Source organism: Lethenteron reissneri, chromosome 49, assembly GCF_015708825.2.
Source record: "Lethenteron reissneri isolate LAM-NWPU_2019-01 chromosome 49, ASM1570882v1, whole genome shotgun sequence".
Lineage (NCBI taxonomy): Eukaryota > Metazoa > Chordata > Hyperoartia > Petromyzontiformes > Petromyzontidae > Lethenteron > Lethenteron reissneri.
This window is the reverse complement of record NC_083827.1, coordinates 6,261,946-6,284,443: the sequence shown is the minus strand read 5'-3', so window position 1 is coordinate 6,284,443 and position 22,498 is coordinate 6,261,946. Positions and strand designations below refer to the sequence as shown.

Below are 22,498 nucleotides of genomic sequence, written 5' to 3'. Positions count from 1 at the left end.
CGCCCTCACAGTCGGGCATATTTGCGGAATACACCACGCCGCCGTTGCTCTGGCCACTGACCGAGCAACCCAACGTTCCTACCAGCTCCCTCCGCAGGACAATGTGTTTCAAAGACGCGTGGCACGAATGTCGTGGAAGTTTTGGGATGAAATCGGACGGAAGAGAAAAGACGCGTGGACGGAATTTGAAATGTGGTTGTAATTGAAAACGGCCGAAAGAGCGAATCGACGAAAGTCAAGTGGACGAAAGTCAAGGTACCGCTGTACACATTGAAACAACAAGGATAAAGATCCCCCTTACAGGCAATCGAGAATGCTGGGGCAAGTGCTGTTAGCGAGCAGGACCCATGAAGGCCGGCATCTTTGTCTCCCCAGTGGCGATGTTTACACACCACACCAAATACTTAATTGAGGCCGAGTCAACCTAGCGGAGGCCCATGACTGGTTCAGATATTACGCCGCTGGTGTTGGTGGCCATGAGCGGGTGTTGTAGCTTTGTAGCGCAAGCACTGCGCCACCACTCCCCCCTAGTCCAGACAAAGATCCCCCGTATAGCCTTAATAAACTGTTGGGGCAAGTGCTGTTAGCGAGCACCTATGAAGCCCTGAAGGGCACACGAGAGGGTAGGTGGCCAGCACCACGCCCGACCGCCTTTGTTTCCCCAGTGGCGATGTTTTTACGCCACCGCACCAGTTACTCATTTGAGGCTGAGTCGACCTAGGGGAGGCCCAGGACCAGTTCAGATAATCGTCACCGATGTTGGCCGTGAGCGGGAATCGGACTCGGGTCGCCAGGTTCATAGCGCAGCGTAGCGTTGACCACCACACCACCGCTCCCCACACATTCACACACGCAAATGTAATTAGCTCCCAGCTAATTGGATAACGCGAGCTAATCACTTCGTCGTGTGTGAATCTGCGTCGATGCAATGAGCCCGCGCTTGGGAGAGAAGTATTGTGGGTGTTTGTTTTTTCTACGCATCTCAGCCAAGGCTGAAAACCATTTACGCGACGGTGCGTGCCTTGCCTTTCCTCGTGTAATTAAAACTATAAAACATTTTTATTATTTCACAAGGTAAGGAGGACCACCTGATCTGCATGAACTATTTTTGCAGATGCGAGGCTGGCCACACATTATAGCTCAACGGAGTGGGCTTATCATCATAACTTGGACATTTATAGCAGCCAAATACTCGAAAACGCACATTGTTGATTCGAAATGTGGAAGGAAAAACTGTGAGGGCCTGGAAAAAAAGCCACTCATCACGGGGGAGAGAGACACGCAGACTCCAAATATACAGCAGGCATCGTCAGGGTGGGGATCGAACCCACGACCTCCTGTGTACCACGCGAGGTAGTTAACATCTGCGAGCCACCGTGACGATGATGATGAGAGAGAAATATGCAAACTCAAAATATACAGCAGGCCTCATCAGGGTCGGGATCGAACCCACGACCTCCTGTATGCCAGGCGAGGGAGTTAACATCTGCGAGCCACCGTGACGATGATGATGAGAGGGAGAAAGATGCAAACTCCAAATATACAGCAGGCCTCATCAGGGTCGGGATCGAACCCACGACCTCCCGTATGCCGGGCGAGGTAGTCAACATCTCCTACCCACCATGGCGATCCCTCTCGCCGCAAGTCACGGCGTGTTTGCACGACAGCTCCGGTGACGACGATCCGACAGGGCAAACGTAACCTTGGTCTAAAAATAACGTCTTGCCATGAGGGCCTCGCCGGCGGGACGTTAAACCGGGCAAATGAACCGAATGGTAACCCCTCAAAACCAAGGCACACACACACACAAAAAACCAGCGCTAAAAGCACGATCCGCTTAATATGCAGACGCGTTTTGCACCCTAACAGCTGCCCTCTCTCTCTCTCCCCGTTGGATTCCGTAACGGTTCAACGGACACTCGAGAAGGCGTGTTGGAAAGGCCGCGTGTGTACAGAGGTGTCGATGCGTGCGCGTGGTTAGCGCGTCTTTGCTTTTGCAGAAGAATGGAAGCGGCCGAATGGATATTCGATTGTACGAATTATTAAGCTGTGGGTTTAAAGGTCTGGATTTGGGGTGAAGAGGTTAAAAGGTTAGGGTCAGGGAGAGGTCAGCGAATGGTCAAGGAGAGATCGTGAAACAGAGATCCCCGTATAGCCTTGACAGGCTGTTGGGGCAAGTACTGTTTGCGAGGAGCACCTATGAAGGCCGACATGGCATACGAGGGGGTGGGCGATGTTGACACACCACGCCGACTCGGCCTCATTTGAGGCCGAGTCGGCCTAGGGGAGGCCCAGGACCGATTCAGATATTCGTCACTGGTGTTGGGCATGAGCTGGAATCGAACTCGGGCCGCCGGGTTCGTAGCGCAGCGAAGCGCAAACCGCACCGCCACCGCTCCCCACAGGGTGGTCGTGAAACAACCACATCATCAGCAGCAGCAGTGGCAATTTAGGAAATGTGTTGACAGCGATTCGTCATCACAATCATCATCGGCAGCATCAGCAGCAGCCACGGTCGCTCCACTGCTGGATGAGGGCCCTCTCGAAGCCATTGCCGCCTTGTCTCGCGTAATCAGGCAGCGGTGTTCACACACAAATGTAAACAATAAAAACCGGACGCTACAACCGCAATTCATGAAACAGCAATAAAACTGCGTTGGGAAACGCGAGCGAACTATAATTTCCATAATACAGGTAAAAAAAAATTGGGTTAGATTACGTGAATATAAATGTGCGTTAAACCCGCCACCACCCAACACAGCCAATTAGTAGGATTTGTCACGTGACCAGAACGTGCCAATTCGTTACGAGTACAGCACACCGCTGTGTTGGAGAGCAAATACACAACATCTACAATCCGAGTACATCTATAATACAGGCTTTTTTGGGGGTTAGATGGCATAAATATTGGATTTGCTCTCCAACACAGCGGTATGCTGAACTTGCAACGAATTGGCCACGTTCTGTTTACGTGACAAACCCCTTACTCATTGGCTGCGTCGGGTGGTGGCGGGTTTAACGACACATTTTTATTTACGCGTTCTAACCCAACAAAACAATAACCTGTATTAATTCTAGATTTGAAGTTTTCGTGACTGCAAGGATCCATACTCTTTGGTTTTTTCGGTAAAGTCACGTAGGTAGAAAATAAAAATGAAAACAAAGAAATGACATTTCGATTTAAAGCTTTCGTGACTGCAGGGATTCATCTTCTTGGTTCTTTCGGCAAAGTCACGTAGAAGGAAAATAATAAAATAATAAAAATAAAACATAATAAAATAATTCTCATGACGTTTCGGCCACAACGCAAGCAGCCGTCTTCAGGTGGAGAACAGTGAGAGCCTTCTCGACAGACCTGTTCTCCACCTGAAGACGGCTGCTTGCGTTGTGGCCGAAACGTCGTGAGAATTATTTTATTATGTTTTATTTTTATTATTTTATTATTTTCCTTCTACGTGACTTTACCGAAAGAACCAAGAAAAAAGAAATTACATTTCGATTTAAAGCTTTCGTGACTGCAGGGATTCATCTTCTTGGTTCTTTCGGTAAAGTCACGTAGAAGGGAAGTAATGAAATAATAAAAATAAAACATAATAAAACAATTCTCACGACGTTTCGGCCACAACGCAAGCAGCCGTCCTCAGGTGAAAACCAGGTCCGTCGAGGCGACAGAGTCTGAATGAAACAGCACACGGGCTTAGAGCATATATATAAGCTGGGCGCATTGACAAAGGAATTTGCATATCAACAGGAATTTAGCATATTTATGGGAAATGCAGGAATGTAATTAGTACTGCATATGCATGTGCATTATGCAGGATTAACAGCATCAAAGGGAGCTGCAGTTACTGCTGCTGTAGAAGTTGCTGCTGCTGCTGCAGTTTCTGCTGCTGCTGCAGTTACTGCTGCTGCTGCAGTTGCTGCTGCTGCTGCACTTGCTGCTGCTGCTGCACTTGCTGCTGCTGCTGCACTTGCTGCTGCTGCTGCACTTGCTGCTGCACTTGCTGCTGCTGCAGTTGCTGCCTTATCCATTTTAATATAACACTATGTATTATTCTACCCACCCTAATGTGTATCATACTGCTATATGTTTACTGTACAATTACGACACCATACATTACTCTGCACACTGCACCATGCCAGTGAGTGGAACGCGGTCTGAAAGTCACCGTTAACGTGAACACAATCAGTTAAGATCCGAAATGGTTTATTACGTCCTTCCAATGATTGCTAAGCCAGAATCCATCTTCTCGGTTGAAATTGTCTCTGTGTTTGTATATGTGGATCGCCTCATGAACGAATCTCTCATGATAGCCAGATGGCTTGCAGAGAACCTCTGTCTTGGAGAAGTCAATGTCATGTGAGCCCACTGAATTGTAACAGTGATCTACCACGGCTGAGGTGTTTGTCCTACCGTGTTTCAGGTCTGCCTTATGTTCACGGATGCGGTCCGAGACATGTCGTTTGGTTTCCCCAATGTAACTGCTACCACAGAGGCAACTTAGTTTGTAGACGCCAGGGTACTGTATGTCTGGAACCACATCTTTTACAGACGGGACCAGATCACGGATTTTATGTACTGTGTTGAATCGGACCTGGATCTTGTGTTTAATCAGGATTTTGGAGATCTTTTTTGTGACCCCAGCAATGTAGGGTAAGGTGATGGTCTTGAAAGGCTCCTCAACAGGATCCTTCTTGATGGTTGGAGTGATGGCTTTGCGGATTGTGTAGTCGGAGCAACCATTAGCCTTAAGAGCTTGGCGTACGTGTTTGAGTTCACTGGAAATGTGTTCATGGTCGGAGATGCATTGGGCTCTATGATATAGAGTCTTGATGAGGGAATTCTTCTGGGATGGATGGTGGTGGGAATCCGGTTTTAGATAAGCATCCGTGTGGGTGGCTTTCCTGTAGACAGAGTGGCTCATTGAACCATCAGGTCTCCTTTTGATTAGGACATCCAAAAAGGGTAGCTTGCCATCATTTTCGACTTCCATGGTGAATCTGATGGCTGGGTGTATGGAATTGATGTGGTCGAGAAATTGGTCTAGAGCAGGCCGGCCATGTGGCCAGATGACAAAAGTGTCGTCTACGTACCTCTTCCATAAGGTCGGGCGTAGAGTGGCAGTCTGGATGGCGTCCGTCTCAAATTTCTCCATGAAGATGTTGGCTACAACCGGAGATAGGGGGGAGCCCATTGGGGTGCCCTCAATTTGCTTGTAGAAGGTTCCATTCCAGGTGAAGTATGTATTGGTTAAGCAGTGTCTCACCAGGGGGGGTACCCCAGCATTCAGTCCTTGATGAACCAAGTCTTCAATGATTGCGATGGTGTCAGGCACAAGGTGCCTGTGCCTGACACCATCGCAATCATTGAAGACTTGGTTCATCAAGGACTGAATGCTGGGGTACCCCCCCTGGTGAGACACTGCTTAACCAATACATACTTCACCTGGAATGGAACCTTCTACAAGCAAATTGAGGGCACCCCAATGGGCTCCCCCCTATCTCCGGTTGTAGCCAACATCTTCATGGAGAAATTTGAGACGGACGCCATCCAGACTGCCACTCTACGCCCGACCTTATGGAAGAGGTACGTAGACGACACTTTTGTCATCTGGCCACATGGCCGGCCTGCTCTAGACCAATTTCTCGACCACATCAATTCCATACACCCAGCCATCAGATTCACCATGGAAGTCGAAAATGATGGCAAGCTACCCTTTTTGGATGTCCTAATCAAAAGGAGACCTGATGGTTCAATGAGCCACTCTGTCTACAGGAAAGCCACCCACACGGATGCTTATCTAAAACCGGATTCCCACCACCATCCATCCCAGAAGAATTCCCTCATCAAGACTCTATATCATAGAGCCCAATACATCTCCGACCATGAACACATTTCCAGTGAACTCAAACACGTACGCCAAGCTCTTAAGGCTAATGGTTACTCCGACTACACAATCCGCAAAGCCATCACTCCAACCATCAAGAAGGATCCTGTTGAGGAGCCTTTCAAGACCATCACCTTACCCTACATTGCTGGGGTCACAAAAAAGATCTCCAAAATCCTGATTAAACACAAGATCCAGGTCCGATTCAACACAGTACATAAAATCCGTGATCTGGTCCCGTCTGTAAAAGATGTGGTTCCAGACATACAGTACCCTGGCGTCTACAAACTAAGTTGCCTCTGTGGTAGCAGTTACATTGGGGAAACCAAACGACATGTCTCGGACCGCATCCGTGAACATAAGGCAGACCTGAAACACGGTAGGACAAACACCTCAGCCGTGGTAGATCACTGTTACAATTCAGTGGGCTCACATGACATTGACTTCTCCAAGACAGAGGTTCTCTGCAAGCCATCTGGCTATCATGAGAGATTCGTTCATGAGGCGATCCACATATACAAACACAGAGACAATTTCAACCGAGAAGATGGATTCTGGCTTAGCAATCATTGGAAGGACGTAATAAACCATTTCGGATCTTAACTGATTGTGTTCACGTTAACGGTGACTTTCAGACCGCGTTCCACTCACTGGCATGGTGCAGTGTGCAGAGTAATGTATGGTGTCGTAATTGTACAGTAAACATATAGCAGTATGATACACATTAGGGTGGGTAGAATAATACATAGTGTTATATTAAAATGGATAAGGCAGCAACTGCAGCAGCAGCAAGTGCAGCAGCAGCAGCAAGTGCAGCAGCAGCAGCAAGTGCAGCAGCAGCAGCAAGTGCAGCAGCAGCAGCAAGTGCAGCAGCAGCAGCAAGTGCAGCAGCAGCAGTAACTGCAGCAGCAGCAGAAACTGCAGCAGCAGCAGCAACTTCTACAGCAGCAGTAACTGCAGCTCCCTTTGATGCTGTTAATCCTGCATAATGCACATGCATATGCAGTACTAATTACATTCCTGCATTTCCCATAAATATGCTAAATTCCTGTTGATATGCAAATTCCTTTGTCAATGCGCCCAGCTTATATATATGCTCTAAGCCCGTGTGCTGTTTCATTCAGACTCTGTCGCCTCGACGGACCTGGTTTTCACCTGAGGACGGCTGCTTGCGTTGTGGCCGAAACGTCGTGAGAATTGTTTTATTATGTTTTATTTTTATTATTTTATTACTTCCCTTCTACGTGACTTTACCGAAAGAACCAAGAAGAAGAAATTACATTTATATGTTTTCATTTAAATTTTTTATTTTTTTTATTTTTTATTATGGTCGCGACAGCCTTACTACGAACTACATTTTGTATAAATTCCATCAAATTAGCGGCGCTGCTGCAGACGCTGCGATGGCAGTGGCTCAGAAGCGCCGCTAAAGTAACATGTCGACGCGTTCGTCAATCTCACGGTTGTTGCGTGGTCTTCAAAATAAACCAAAAAATATGAATAGGCTGACGTTTCGGGCAATGGCCCTTCTTCAGGACGGTATGGAGACCGAGTGGCGAGATAAGAGTTCGACACTTCCACTTGTTTAGACCGTTGAGCCGGGATGAGAGTGGCACGTTTGAATGACGTCATCTGACGAGCGGTGTTTGAAGAGCCACGTGAATATTTGCACCGATACCGCAGGAGCTGTTGAATAGCAGGCAAGCCACGCAAACCCTTCAATAATCACAGAGTGGGACGAATTCTCGCCAGGCCCCCACGGTGTAAACAAGGGGTGCCACGGTGGCGAGGAGATGTTAACTACCTCGCCTGGTATACAGGACGCCGTGGGTTCGATCCCGACCCTGACGCCTGCTGCTGTATATTTGTAGTTTGCGTGTCCCTCTCTCTCTCTCATCATCATCACGGTGGCTAGGAGATGTTAACTACCTCGCCTGGTGTGCAGGAGGTCGTGGGTTCGATCCCCGACCCTGACGCCTGCTGTATATTTGGAGTTTACGTGTCTCTCTCTCTCATCATCATCACGGTGGCTAGGAGATGTCAACTACCTCGCCTGATATACAGGACGTCGTTGGTTCGATCCCGACCCTGACGCCTGCTGCTGTATATTTGGAGTTTGCGTGTCTCTCTCTCTCATCATCATGACGGTGGCTAGATGTTAACTACCTCGCCTGGTGTGCAGGAGGTCGTGGGTTCGATCCCGACCCTGACCGCATGCTGTGTATTTGGAGTTTACGTGTCTCTCTCTCTCTCATTATCATCATGACTGTGGCTACGAGATGTCAACTACCTCGCCTGGTACACAGGACGCCGTGGGTTCGATCACTACCCTGACGCCTGCTGCTGTATATTTGGAGTTTGTGTGTCTCTCTCGCCGTTGTCGCGTGGATTTTTTCTCCGGGTCCTCCGTTTTTTCCCTCCACATTAGAATCAACAGCACGCGTGCAGAATATTTGGCTGCTGTACATTAACACGTGACGATGATAAGCCACTTCGTTGAGCCATCATTTGTGATAGCCAGGTTGCTTCTGAAAAAAAAGAGCTATCATAGCTCAGTGGGGCCTTACCTGGTAAAATAAAAATAGGCAAGTGTCGTCTCCAACCCTTATCTGCTTTGAAACCACATCTCTTTAAAGTGTCCTTCCCTCTTTAGTTTGGTCGGTTGGCCCTGGTTCTGTTTTTGTTTCCTGTTTTTCACGCATTGGGCATTGGGAATCCTAGTATGGGATGCGCAATTCTAAGTTTGAATTATCATAATTATCGTCCACTCTGTGCCTCTGTCCCGGTGCACCCAAGACCTGCTCGCTCCTGCAACGGACTCGTCTGAGATGCCGCCGGAGAGGAGTGCGAGGACCCCCGTGCGAGACGACCGGACGACTGCGGCCGGGCAAGGAGGGTGGGGGGGGCGATCAACCGAAGACCGCTGTCGGACGCTCGCTGTAGCGTTGTTGCCGAGGTTCCGAACGCAAGCCTCATCAAGCAAGGCCCCACCACCGCTCCTGACGCCTCAAGGAAGGCCCCACACCACTGCTTCTAAAAACTCAAAGAAAGCTCCACCACTGCTCCTAACAAAAGCCTCATCAAGGCCCCACAACTGCTCTTAACGCCTTAGGAAGGCCCCACCACTGCCCCGAACAAAAGTCTCATCAAAGCTCCACCACTGCTCCTAACAAAAGCCTCATCAAGGCCTCACGACTGCTCCTGATGCCTCAAGGAAGGCTCACCCACTGCCCTGAACAAAAGTCTCATCAAAGCCCCACCACTGCTCCGCATGGCTTCGTTCTGCCCAGGAGACTGTGGCGATGGTGGTGGTGGCTCCTCCATCATTAGCCGCTTCGGGAGCACCTCTTCCACAAGCGGGGACGTTGAAGACGACGACGACGACCGCAGCCGCCCGAGCCACGCAAGGAAGCGCGGCATCGCCTGCAAGTGCATCGTTCGACGCGGTCCACTCTCTCCGGTGGACTGGACTGGTGTGAGTCACGCTCCTTGAAGATTACTCTGTGTGCGTCTCTCTCTCTAGGCCCTCCTATCTCTCTCACCCTCTATTCACGTGCTGTCAAGGGGCCATTGCCCGAAACTTCGCCTGTTCTGCAAGTGTGAAGGCAGGGTTGCCTGCCGATGCCTCGGCCGTTTGATTACACTTTGACTACACGTACGTGGTTTGTGTGCTCCAGTAAGACATCACTATAACGCGCATTCATATACAACCTTCGCGAAAATACCGTTCTTCCATTCGGGAATATTTTTCGCACGACGCGGAACGCACCCATTATAACGCTAAATACGCACCATTATAATGCATAAAACGCACCCGTTATAATGCAGAATGTGCACACCGTTATAACGCAGAACACGTGAACCGCTATAACGCAGAATATGCGCACCATTATAATACAGAACACGTGAACCGCTATAACACGGAACGCACATCGTTATAACGCGGTTTCTGAGCGGTCAACGACGAACTACTTTCTTGAGCTGCGTGGCTGAATGGAGTGACGAGAGTAAGCGGAGCGATACAGTGATGATGCGGCGTTGCACCCTCAGTTATTCGTCCCGACATCTCACTGTCCGTGCGTAGTAGCAGTAGTAGTCGTAGTAGTGCAACGTATCTCGCCAAACTTCACCGCGGGGAAAACAGTGTCCCCGCTGCAACGCGGCACTTTTCAGGGAACGCATCTACCGCCTTAAACGAGGAATTGGTGTACTCGTATTTTTACGTTAACAAAAAAAATGTCTAAATATACGACGTACAAAAATATTTAGTGGGTTACGCCCCAATGCCCTGAAACGGAACGGTGACCCGCAACTGCTGTGACGTCACCGTAGCGTGGCATTAAGAGCGAAATGTCATCGCCATCGCAATGTCACGGCGAGTTGTTCTTCTTGTGAGGTCACTCGCCACTGATGTTGGCCGTGGGCGCGAATCGACCTCGGGTCGCGGGGGTTCATGGCGGCAGTGCAAGACCTAACCACTGCACCACCACTCTCTCCCCCTCCGTGTGTACCCGTGGACCCGAGTTCGATTCCCTCTCACGGCCAACACCGGTGACGATTTTCTGAATCGGTCCTGGGCCTCCCCTAGGTCGACTTAGCCTCAAATGAGTACCTCGTGCGGTGTGTAAACATCGCCACCTTGGAGACAAAGGCGGCTGGGCGAGGTACTGGCCACCCACCCCCAAGTGTGCCCGCCAGCAGCACTTGCCCCAACAGTCTGTGAAGGCTACACGGGGGATCTTTGTCTCTGAATGAGTCAAGAATAATTTCTTACAACTAAACCACATTCCTGCACGCCGCATTACCGCGGTCCAGATGTCACTTCGAGCCGCTGACGTCATCCGCGGTCAGAAATAGAACTTGGGTCACCAGATTCACAGCGCTAACCGCTGCGCCTCCACTCCACTCGCAAGGGTCAGATCACCACGTAGGGGGGGGGGGGCGTTAAGGGGCCCCAGAGCCCCCCCCCCCCACCACCCACGAAAAGTGAATAGTTTAGTGATGATATTCTTAGGTTTTTTCGGTAAAGTCACGTAGGTAAAAACATTAAAGTAAAATAAAATATTTTATTTTATTTTAAAACATTAAAAAGTAAAATAAAATATTTTATTTTATTTTACTTTTTAATGTTTTTACCTACGTGACTTTACCGAAAAAACCTAAGAATATGAATCATTGCAGTCACGAAAGCTTCAAATCTAGAGTTTAGTGATGGTTGAAACACAATACTGTGGGAGCGCTGTGTTAAACCGCAACAGGTAAATTCGCTCGTCAAATCGATGGCATTAGGGGTTTGGATGACTCCTGCGAGGTCACGGCCTTAAACTCAATATTTTCCAGAACGCTGCTTCGGTGCGCAAGGAGGCGACCACGGAGGGGAGCGCGCGGTGGTAACAACGCCTCTCGGCAATCATCCGATGTTATTGTTACACCCTGCGTTACACTTGTCATCCTGCGAACAGGTTGCGCGAGCGGGTATCAAACTCGACGGTGCGCCAGCTTCGTAGGCGCAGCGCGCTAACCGCTACAGAAACAGAGATCCCCCGTATGGCCTGTAGCAGACTGTTGGAGGCAAGTGCTGTTAGCGAGCACCTATGAAGGCCGGCACGGCACACGCGGGGGTGGGTGGCCAGCACCACGCCCGGCCGCCTTTGTCTCCCCTGTGGCGATGTTTACGCACCGCACCAAATACTTAATTGAGGCCGGGTCGACCTAGGGGAGGCCTAGGACCGGTTCAGAGAATCGTCACCGGTGTTGGCCGTGAGCAGGAATCGAACCCGGGTCTCCGGCCACAGACACGCATATATGTAGCCCCACACCAAGACAATCTCTGCACACAAACACAAGTAAATCAAATATAAAAAACTAATCTTTTACCAGGTAAGGCACACTGAGCTATTCTGCTCTTTTTCAGAAGTGACCTGGCCACAAATGATAGCACAACCACGTGGCTTATCATCATCCCGTAGAAATGTAAAGCAGTTGCCAAAACCGGAGGACCCAGAGAAAATCCCCGTGACCATGGGGAGAGAGAGAGACACACAAACTCCAAATATACAGCAGCAGGCGTCAGGGTCGGAATCGAACCCACGACCTCCTGTACACCAGGCGAGGTAGTTAACATCTCCTAGCCACCGTGATGATGATAATGAGAGAGAGACACGCAAACTCCAAATATACAGCAGCAGGCGTCAGGGTCGGAATCGAACCCACGACCTCCTGTACACCAGGCGAGGTAGTTAACATCTCCTAGCCACCGTGATGATGATAATGAGAGAGAGACACGCAAACTCCAAATATACAGCAGCAGGCGTCGTCAGGGTCGGGATCGAACCCACGACCTCCTGTACACCAGGCGAGGTAGTTAACATCTCCTAGCCACCGTGATGATGATGAGAGAGAGAGACACCGCAAACTCCAAATATACAGCAGGCGTTGTCAGGGTCGGGATCGAACCCACAACCTCATGTACACCAGGCGAGGTAGTCAACATCTCCTAGCCACCGTGATGATGATGATGAGAGAGAGACACCGCAAACTCCAAATATACAGCAGTAGGCGTCGTCAGGGTCAGGATCGAACCCACGACCTCCTGCAGACCAGGCGAGGTAGTCAACATCTCCTAGCCACCGTGATGATGATGATGATGAGAGAGAGACACCGCAAACTCCAAATATACAGCAGCAGGCGTCGTCAGGGTCGGGATCGAACCCACGAACTCCTGCACACCAGGCGAGGTAGTCAACATCTCCTAGCCACACACAGCAGCAGGGAGCACAGGTGGGTAGTGCAGCACCCGCAGTTGCACTTCCCATGAACTCAGTGGCACGGAAAGATGAAGTATGCTCGACAGTGATGGAGCTGGTGGTGGCTGTGTGTGTGTGGGGGGGGGGACTGTTTTTACATTCGCCGGAGTTGAGCTACTGCGTGGTTTCCTCCTCTACTGTACGGCGGCGTTCGAGTGCCTGGCCCTGTGCTCTCAAGAGCGGAAAGGGGCTGTAAACACATCAGCACTGGGGGAGACAAAGGCGGCCGGTAGTGGTTGCGCTTACAAGCACTGGCCACCCGGGTTCAATTCCCACTCACGGTCAGCGCCAGAGGTCGCAACCGGGTACCCGATACCCGGCCGGGTACGGGTACCCGTTTGCGACCCTGGTGCGGCCGGGTACGGGTACGGGTAGGCCGTGAGTCACTGGTGAGTAACTGTTTGTCACTCATTTCCCAACGTCTTGTCTCTTCTCACAATTCAAGTTCCTAGAATCAACCCACCCGCGCCTGCAACATGGCTTCATCCCAGAGGTCGCAATCAGGTACTACCCGATACACGTACCTTACCCGTACCCGGCCGGGTACGGGTAGGGTACGGTACGGCCGGGTACCCGGTTGCGACCCTGGTGCGGCCGGGTACGGGTAAGGAATCAAAACCCGTGTGCGACCTCTGGTCAGCGCCGGCGACGATTATCTGCACCGGTCCATGGCTTCCCCTAGGTCGACTCGGCCTCAAACGAGTACCTGGTGCGGCGTGTTAAACATCGCGACTGGGGAGACAAAGGCGGCCGGGCGTGGTGCCGGCCACCCCACCCCCTCGTATGCCGTGTTAGCCAACCCCCCTTCATAGCTGCAACTCGCTTAACAGCACTTGCCCCGACAGTCTCTTACAGGCTATACGGGGGATCTTTATCTCTGCGTGCACGCCGCGTGTTTTTGTTGATACAGACCCCAATTTCCACCATAAACCCGTCGTGTGTAACCGTGCACAGCGCCCAGACCCGCGCTAAACAAACTCCGGGGGCTCTGCGCTCCCCCCAATAAACCAGGCTCGAAAGTGCTCCAGCCTCGCACGGCGGCGGGGTCAGAGTTCAAATCCAGTCGCCGCTACGCGACCTCCGATGTTGGATGGCTACGTACGGTGCGAAAGAAGTTCAACGGTGCTATGGTTACACACAGTTCAAACCTCGTTCATTCGGTATTTGATCATTCGCAATTGGGGATAATTCTGCACAGCTGCACTTTCGGCACGTGTATACACATTACACATGTATTACACATGTATACACATGTACACACATGTAAATGTGTATACATGTGTATACACATGTATACACATGTACACACATGCAAATGTGTATACATATGTATACACATGTACACACATGTATACACATGTACACACATGTACATACATGTGTATACACATGTACACACATGTATACACATTACACAGTAATGAGTCATTCGACACGAGCCGAATTGCCGCACCGAATGGTCCATTTCGGCAGAGCACGTGGAGCAACGCCACGCGCCACGACCAAAGCAATGACTCCGTCTGGTGGCAGCGTGCGTGGTGAGCGTGGTGAGCGTGGTGAGTGTGGTGAGCGTGGTGAGTGTGGTGAGCATGGTGAGCGCGGTGAGCGCGGTGAGTGTGGTGAGCGTGGTGAGCGCGGTGAGTGCGGTGAGTGCGGTGAGTGTGGTGAGCGCGGTGAGCGTGGTGAGCGTGGTGAGCGTGGTGAGTGTGGTGAGTGTGGTGAGTGTGGTGAGCGTGGTGAGTGTGGTGAGTGTGGTGAGCGCGGTGAGTGTGTTGAGCGTGGTGAGCATGGTGAGCGTGGTGAGCGTGGTGAGTGTGGTGAGCGTGGTGAGTGTGGTGAGTGTGGTGAGCGCGGTGAGTGTGTTGAGCGTGGTGAGCATGGTGAGCGTGGTGAGTGTGGTGAGTCTGGTGAGCGTGGTGAGCGTGGTGAGCGTTCGTGCAGACCTGTTGCTCTGGACTTTGCCTTGTTTATGCGCCCTGTGCAAGCCAACCCTCTCAGAAATGTCGTCTACACCCACACGAAGACGTCATAGAAAGGGGCTGAAGTATGCATCCCCTAGTCTGCGAGACAAATCCAAGGTTTTGGTAAGAATTGCTGCAGGGTGCGTGTCGATGCGTAGGGTGCGTGAAGAGTTTGGAAAACAAATTTGGAGAAACAAAACGTTTCGATTTAAAGCTTTCGTGACTGCAGGGATTCATCTTCTTGGTTCCTTCGGTAAAGTCACGTAGAAGGGAAGTAATAAAATAATAAAAATAAAACATAATAAAATAAAATAATATAATTCTCACGACGTTTCGGCTACAACGCAAGCAGCCGTCTTCAAGATAAACAAAACGTGTTTGGGGCAGGAGGCACTAGGGAGTACCGTTGTACATAATTCGGAATATTGGACAATTCAGCAAGACCAGATCCCCATTTGTGTCGAATTAACAAGGGTCTACTGTGCATCAACTCTGGACTTCATTTTACAGCAAGGGATCTATTCGAGCCGGCCACCAGACTGCGTGCTTTCATTTTATTTCAGCAGCCAGCAAACACCACATCCAGTATACCCTCTTTGCGCCGGCACCTCGACTGCTCGTGCCGTGTCACACGTGACCACTTGCTCCACGCTCTACCAGCTTGGCCAGGACAAAAAATATTCAGTGAGAAGTGAAGCACCTTGGACATTCGTTCATACGCATAATTCCTGGTGCGTCTGTAACAAAAAGAGCTTCATAGCTCATCGGGTTTCGTGCAGTGTGAATAAATATTCAGATTCTGAATTAACCGATTGCACGCGCAAAAATAATGACTCGAATATTAAACGTGGTTTAGACTCGGATTTTTCTATCGTCCTTTATTAATCCATTGCTGGATGAAAAAATCCCAAAGCCGTATCGACGGCCATACTTCACTCCTGCACGTAAGGTGGTCTTCGTCGCTCCGTCTCCACTGCGGTTGTCCCCTCGGACGCAATCCCTCCCTTTGGCTGCAGTTCTGTCACCAGGCCCGTCCGTCGGCCGTCATCGCCTTCTCGTTTAACCCCCAGAGTCTTCTGTTTATTATTGCAACATTTTTTGTATCCGATTTTTAATTCCCAAAAATCAATTGTTACGCGATGGCTCATTGGTTTCACTCGGGAGGGCTGGCTCAGAGCTTCTCGAAGGCTCACACTCAACAAACATCACAATCTGAATATTTATATTGATCCTGGAGAAATCGTGACGAGCAACGAAGCTTTTTAAATCCTTTATATTAAGTTCGCTCGCTTGCTTGCGTGCTTGCTTGCTTGCTTACGACCGTGCAAATCTTTCGGTCGTTTTTTAACCCACTTCCCGTGATCCAATCGAGCTGACATTTTGCACACAAACTCGTTGTGCGTGACAATTTATTTTCGTGAAAAATGTTTTCCTAAATTTTCCACTTTTTAGGAAAAACAAAATTTCATATTTAATTTAAAATACCAATGTGATAAAAATGAAACTCTTACTCAAGAAAAACAGAAATGAATAATAAAATAAAACCGATGCCACGCATATAAAGGATTTATAGTGAAAAACTTTGTTTTTACGGGTTAATTATTTCCTCCTTGCAGATGTCCAGCACACGGATCATCGCCCGTTACCAGTGAACCAAGATACTGTAAAGTCGCTACGGATGGGCAAAGTCCAACGCGACCGGGTTATTGGTGGAGACTGCAAAGGTGCAGCACCTGCAATTGCCCGCTCACCGCCACTGCTGGCGGAGAGAAGGGGGTCCCCTCCGCCTCCTCTTAAGCGGGAGACGCGGCGACTCCGTCGAGCGGCCGGTGGTGAAAATTGAGCGATTTGTCGCTACACTGGAGTCAGCAGGCGTGACCTTCAAAATTAACAGCCTTGACTTTCAAGCGGCATCCTAAAAATACACGTACAGTGTATATACGTATACATACTTAAGGCATATTGATAACGGGAACAATTCCAGATCTTAACATTTGGATGCAGGCCCAAAGTAGGAGCTCCAGCACCACGATGTACTGCGGAATGAAGGAGAGTCTTTGATCAAAACGCATCGCTTCAATCTGATAATTACTTAGGGAATGTCCGTCGGAAATACGGGCAGGGCACGGCACGGAGAGCAGAGGGAACGATGGCCGATGAATGAGATCGGTGATGAGTGGGAGCCACAGGAGAGGGGGGGGGGGCGCGAGATGCACTGCATAGACTCACATAGAGACCCACAGACTCACATAGAGACCCATAGACTCACATAGAGACCCACAGACTCACATAGAGACCCACAGACGCACAGAGAGACCCACAGACTCACAGAGACCCATAGAATCACATTGAGACCCATAGACTTACAGAGACCCATAGACTCACATAGAGACGCAGACTCGCATAGAGACCCACAGACGCACAGAGAGACCCATAGACTCACACAGAGACCCATAGACTCGCATAAAGACCCACAAACTCACATAGAGACCCACAGACGCACAGAGAGACCCATAGACTCACACAGAGACCCATAGACTCACATAGAGACCCATAGACTCACACAGAGACCCATAGACTCACACAGAGACCCATAGACTCACATAGAGACCCACAAACTCACATAGAGACCCACAGACGCACAGAGAGACCCATAGACTCACACAGAGACCCATAGACTCACATAGAGACCCATAGACTCGCATAGAGACCCACAGACTTACAGAGAGACCCACAGACTCACATATAGACCCATAGACTCACATAGAGACCCACAGACTCACATAGAGACCCACAGACTCACATATAGACCTATAAACACACCTAGAGATCCATAGACTCGCATAAAGACACATAGAGATACACTCACATAGAGACCCATAGACTCACACAGAGACCCATAGACTCGCATAGAGACACATAGAGATACATACTCACATAGAGACCCATAGACTCACATAGAGACCCATAGACTAACACAGAGACCAACAGACTCACATAGAGACACATAGAGACCCACAGACTCACGTAGAGACCCATAGACTCACAGTGACCCATATACTCGCACATAGACCCATAAACACACCTAGATATCCATAGCCTCGCATAGAGATCCATAAACTCACATAGACTTACACAGAGATCCATAGACTCGCATAGAGATACATAGACACACATAGAGATCCATAGACTCACAGTGACCCATAAACTCACACATAGACCCATAAACACACCTAGAGATCCATAGACTCGCGTTGAGACCCATAAACTCATAGACTCACATAGATACCCATAGACCTCACACAGAGATCCATAGACTCGCATAGAGACACATAGAGATACATAGACTCACATAGAGACCTATATACTCACACAGAACAGCGTATCACCACCTTACTATCACCCCAAGCACCACTCAAATAAAACCCACCAGACACTCAACAAAAAATACCCGTCATGATACCACGAGCAACACCACTACAATCTGAATCTACAACTACCACCACCACTATCATCAATAGCTCGTCCATCAACATCACCACCACCACCACCACTATCATCAATACCCCGACCATCAACATCACCACAACCACCACAACTACCTCTGCAAACATCACCAGCGCCATCGTTACCCTGAACATCACCACCACAATAATCTTCATCACCACCACAACTACCCTACCATTACCACCTCTAAGACCAGGGGTCGGCAACCAAAATAACAAGAAGAGCCATTTCTTTCCAATTCGGTACAAAATTCAGTATTTCAAGAGCCGCAATGTATCTATGTACATACGTACATATCGTGAAGAAGCAGCCCGTAAAGAGCCGCATGCGGCTCCGGAGCCGTAGGTTGCCGACCCCTGTCTAAGACCATCAACACGGCCATCACTGCCGACACAACCACCACCGCCATCGGAGGTTCCAGCATCACTCGGTCGCCTCCGCTCACCAATCTGTCGCCACTCACCGTGACCCAGGCCACACTACTGTCACCTCACCCACACACACACGCACCTCACCACCACCCCACACTGCTGTCACCAAAGACAAAGATCCCCCGTATAGCCTTTAACAGACCGTTGGAGGTGCACGCACTGTTTGCACCAATGAAGGCAGGCGCAGCGCTTGCACGAGATTGGGGAATGGTTCCGATCCCGACCCTGACGTCTGCTGGTGTATATTTGGAGTTTGCGTCTCTCTCTCTCTCATCATTATCACGGTGGCTAGGAGATGTTAACTACCTCGCCTGGTATACAGGAGATCGTGGGTTCGATCCCGACACTGACGCCTGTTGTATATTTGGAGTTTGCGGTGTCTCTCTCCCTCTCTCATCATCATCACGGTGGCTAGGAGATGTTAACTACCTCGCCTGGTATACAGGTGGTCGTGAGTTCGATCCCGACACTGATGCTTGTTGTATATTTGGAGTTTGCGTCTCTCTCTCTCATCATCATCACGGTTGCCAGGAGATGTAAACTACCTCGCTTGGTATACAGGAGATCGTGGGTTCGATTCCGACCCTGACGCTTGTGGTATATTTGGAGTTTGCGTCTCGCTCTCTCATCATCATCATCACGGTGGCTAGGAGATGTTTAATACCTCGCCTGGTATACAGGAGGTTGTGGGTTCGATCCCGACCCTAACGCCGCATTTAGAATCAACACTACGCGTTTAGGTATTTCACTGCTGTACATTTCCACGCGATGACGATGCCGATAAGCCACCAACTTCGTTTGCGATGACCAGTTCGCTTCTGAAAAGGAGCTGGTAAATAAAAAAAATGCTTTCGTTTTTAGAGATGGGGAGATCGGGGTGGGTGGGTGGGTGGGAAGATCGGGGGGGGGGGTGGTGGGGAGATCGGGGGGTGGGTGGGGGAGATCGGGGGGGGGTGGGTGGGGGAGATCGGGGGGGTGGGTGGGTGGGGGAGATCGGGGGGGTGGGTGGGTGGGGGAGATCGGGGGGGGGTGGGTGGGGGAGATCGGGGGGGTGGGTGGGGGAGATCGGGGGGTGGGTGGGGGAGATCGGGGGGTGGGTGGGGGAGATCGGGGGGGGGGTGGGTGGGGGAGATCGGGGGGGGGGGTGGGTGGGGGAGATCGGGGGGGGGGGTGGGTGGGGGAGATCGGGGGGGGGGGGGTTGCTGGGTCGGGTGGATGAATGTATGGCTCTGTGTCCAGAACAGCCACCCCTGCGCCCGTCCGCATTTGTCTCCCCACCCACCCAAATAAAACCAAAAACCTCACCGTAACGGAGGCCACGTTGCCGTCGGCCAGCACGATGTGGTGCGCCTCCCAGCGGCGCAACAGCCTCAAGCCGAGCCCGTGGCGCACGACCGCGGAGCGCGCGTGTCGGATGGCGCACACCTGCACGTCGCCCTCGTGCAGCAGCTTGAAGCGAGAGCCCGAAGCGGCACACTTCCATCGCTTCCCGCTCGGAGCTCCTCCGACATCCCCCACCTCCATGGGGGGCGGAGATCGGTGGGGGGGTGGTGGGGGCGGAAAAAGAGGGGGGGGTCGCGGCCCCCCTCCTCCCACCCCTCCCTGGCTAGGGGGTGGGGTGGAGTGGCTGTGGGGGGTGGTGTTGGTGGAGGTTGAAGTGGGTCGCGTCTTCTCTCTCCGGCAGCCGTTTGCTTGCGCCGAGGGTTGCGGCGGAGGCGACGTGGGTCGATTTGGTTGGCTGTGCTGTGTGCGGAGACCTTCTTTCGCACCGTACGTGTCCGACCGTGCTAATGGGAGGGTGGGGGGTTTCTGGTGTTGGTGGCGGGACGGGTTACCCACGCCACCCGGCTCGGAGACGGTGAATCCGAGGTCCCCAGATCTTCACTCGCCGTCGACGATGCTCCTTCCCGACTCTGGGTCGGGATCGCTTTTCCCCGTTTTTTCGTGTCCGTTCGACTCCACGATTTTTGGAGTTCGTCCTCTTTAATATTTAATCCCGATGTTGGCTTCGATTCTGGGCCACACGCGCTCACACACACAACTCTCTCTGATCCGGATCGGATCGTTCTTCAGCTTTGGCCCGCAATGGGTTTGTTTTTTAAAATATCACTCCGATATCAAATCCGATTTCAAGTCCCGGTTTATCTCGCCGTGTTCCGCGTGTCCCTCCTCCGCTGTTCCTTCTTCTTGGCTTCCAGCACCAAGACCCGAAGTGAATCCCAGCACAACCACCACCACCACGACCACTTCTTCTTACGGCTGCTTGACAAACCACCTCAACTACCACCACCGCCTCCTCCTCCTCCAACGCGTCGTTCCACCGAGAACCCGGGCAGCGACGTGGTCGAGGCTGCGGGATGGGACAGGCGAGAAGGCATGACGATGATGATGATGGGTGATGATGATGGTGGTGTTGATGTTCATGATGATGATGGTGGTGTTGATGTTCATGATATAATGAGATGAACAGAGAATAAATGGGGAGATCGTGATCATGGCGAGAGGTGTTGATTAAATATGACGAAGATGGATAAATTAATGATGATGATGAGTTAATTATCAGACGAGGATAACGATGAGATGAAGAGAGGAAACGTTACGAATATGGTGGTGAGAGATGAACGTAGGAGGGGCGTGATGGTGATGATAAATAATCAAAGATGTAGACACAGAGAGGGGCAGATGATGATGGAAGATGTTAAGAGATGAACAGAGAATCCGATGGATATGATGAGAGATGAAAACGGATACTTTGATGGTGGCCATCATGATGACGAAACGCGAATCGAGAAGATTATCGCGACGAGATATGTGGACGTGAGACGGACTAATCGTTGACACGCACAGAGGAAGAGTCTACGACGACAGTGATGACAACGCATCAACCATCACGGACTACGCCAGATGACATGGAACGTACACACGCTTCAACAACAACAAAAACGACTGAAGCTTACCTCCCTTATGCTTCGTTGTGGGTTTGCCCGCTGCTGCCGCTGCTACTGCTGCCTTGAGGTGGTGGTGGTGATGGTAGGTGTGTGTGTGTGTGGGGGGGCGGTAGGGCTCGCAGCGTCAATCTTAGCAGAAGCGACGTTTCGTATCCCGATTAACGGATGTCTCCGTCGTCTCTCTGCGAACGCCGGTCCTCCTCCTCCTGCACCACCAGCACCACCACCAGCACCACCACTACCAGCACCACGATCTCAGCACAGACGACGCCGCTCGCCTCAATGAAGATTCGACGGAGATAAAAAAAAAAATCGCTGATCCGTGCCGATGCTGCTGCTGCTGATGGTTATTGCTGCTTGCGACGCGACAACAAGGCAAACGGTTCGGAAGGTGAAGGCGCGGCAGGGGCAACAACAACAATAACAACAACAAAGGGGGGGGGGGGTGAGAAGCTTGAAGCTCTCCCCGACAGCGCAGGAACAAGAGCGGGCGGGCTTGTGGCGAGCGCGGGGCGCGGAGTGGAGGGAGAGCGAGCGGGAGAGGAGGGAGGGGAGGGACGGAGGAGAGGGGAGTGGGAGAGGAGGGAGGGGAGGGACGGAGGAGAGGGGAGTGGGAGAGGAAGGGGGGAGAGGGGAGGGAGGGGGGAGGGAGGGGAGGGGGAAGGGAGGGGGGAGAGGGGAGGGAGGGGGGAGGGAGGGGGGGAGGATAAACTCTTGACCAGCGGCGGTGACGTCAAACGGGGAGCTGGGGGTGCTGGCGTTCGCGAGTGCGTGGGTGGGGTGGTGGTGGTGGGGAGTGCAAATGAGAGGCGCGTGTGTGTGTGTAGGGGTTGGGGTGTGTGTGTGTGTAGGGGCTGGGGTGTGTGTGTGTAGGGGTTGGGGTGTGTGTGTGTAGGGGTTGGGGTGTGTGTGTGTGTGTAGGGGTTGGGGTGTGTGTGTGTGTAGGAGTTGGGGTGT

At 51.2% G+C, this 22,498-nt stretch overlaps 1 protein-coding gene across 1 annotated transcript in view; it reads right to left on the bottom strand.

The window, feature by feature from the left end:
• CMIP (c-Maf inducing protein) overlaps window positions 1–22,020 on the bottom strand; it is a 99,338-nt gene extending 77,318 nt beyond the window's left edge. The window contains 2 exon segments of the mRNA XM_061572100.1: window positions 19,899–20,943; window positions 21,551–22,020. Of these exon segments, the coding sequence (XP_061428084.1) occupies window positions 19,899–20,117 (219 nt within the window). The 5' untranslated portion in view covers window positions 20,118–20,943; window positions 21,551–22,020.
• Between the last annotated feature and the right edge of the window lie 478 nt (window positions 22,021–22,498).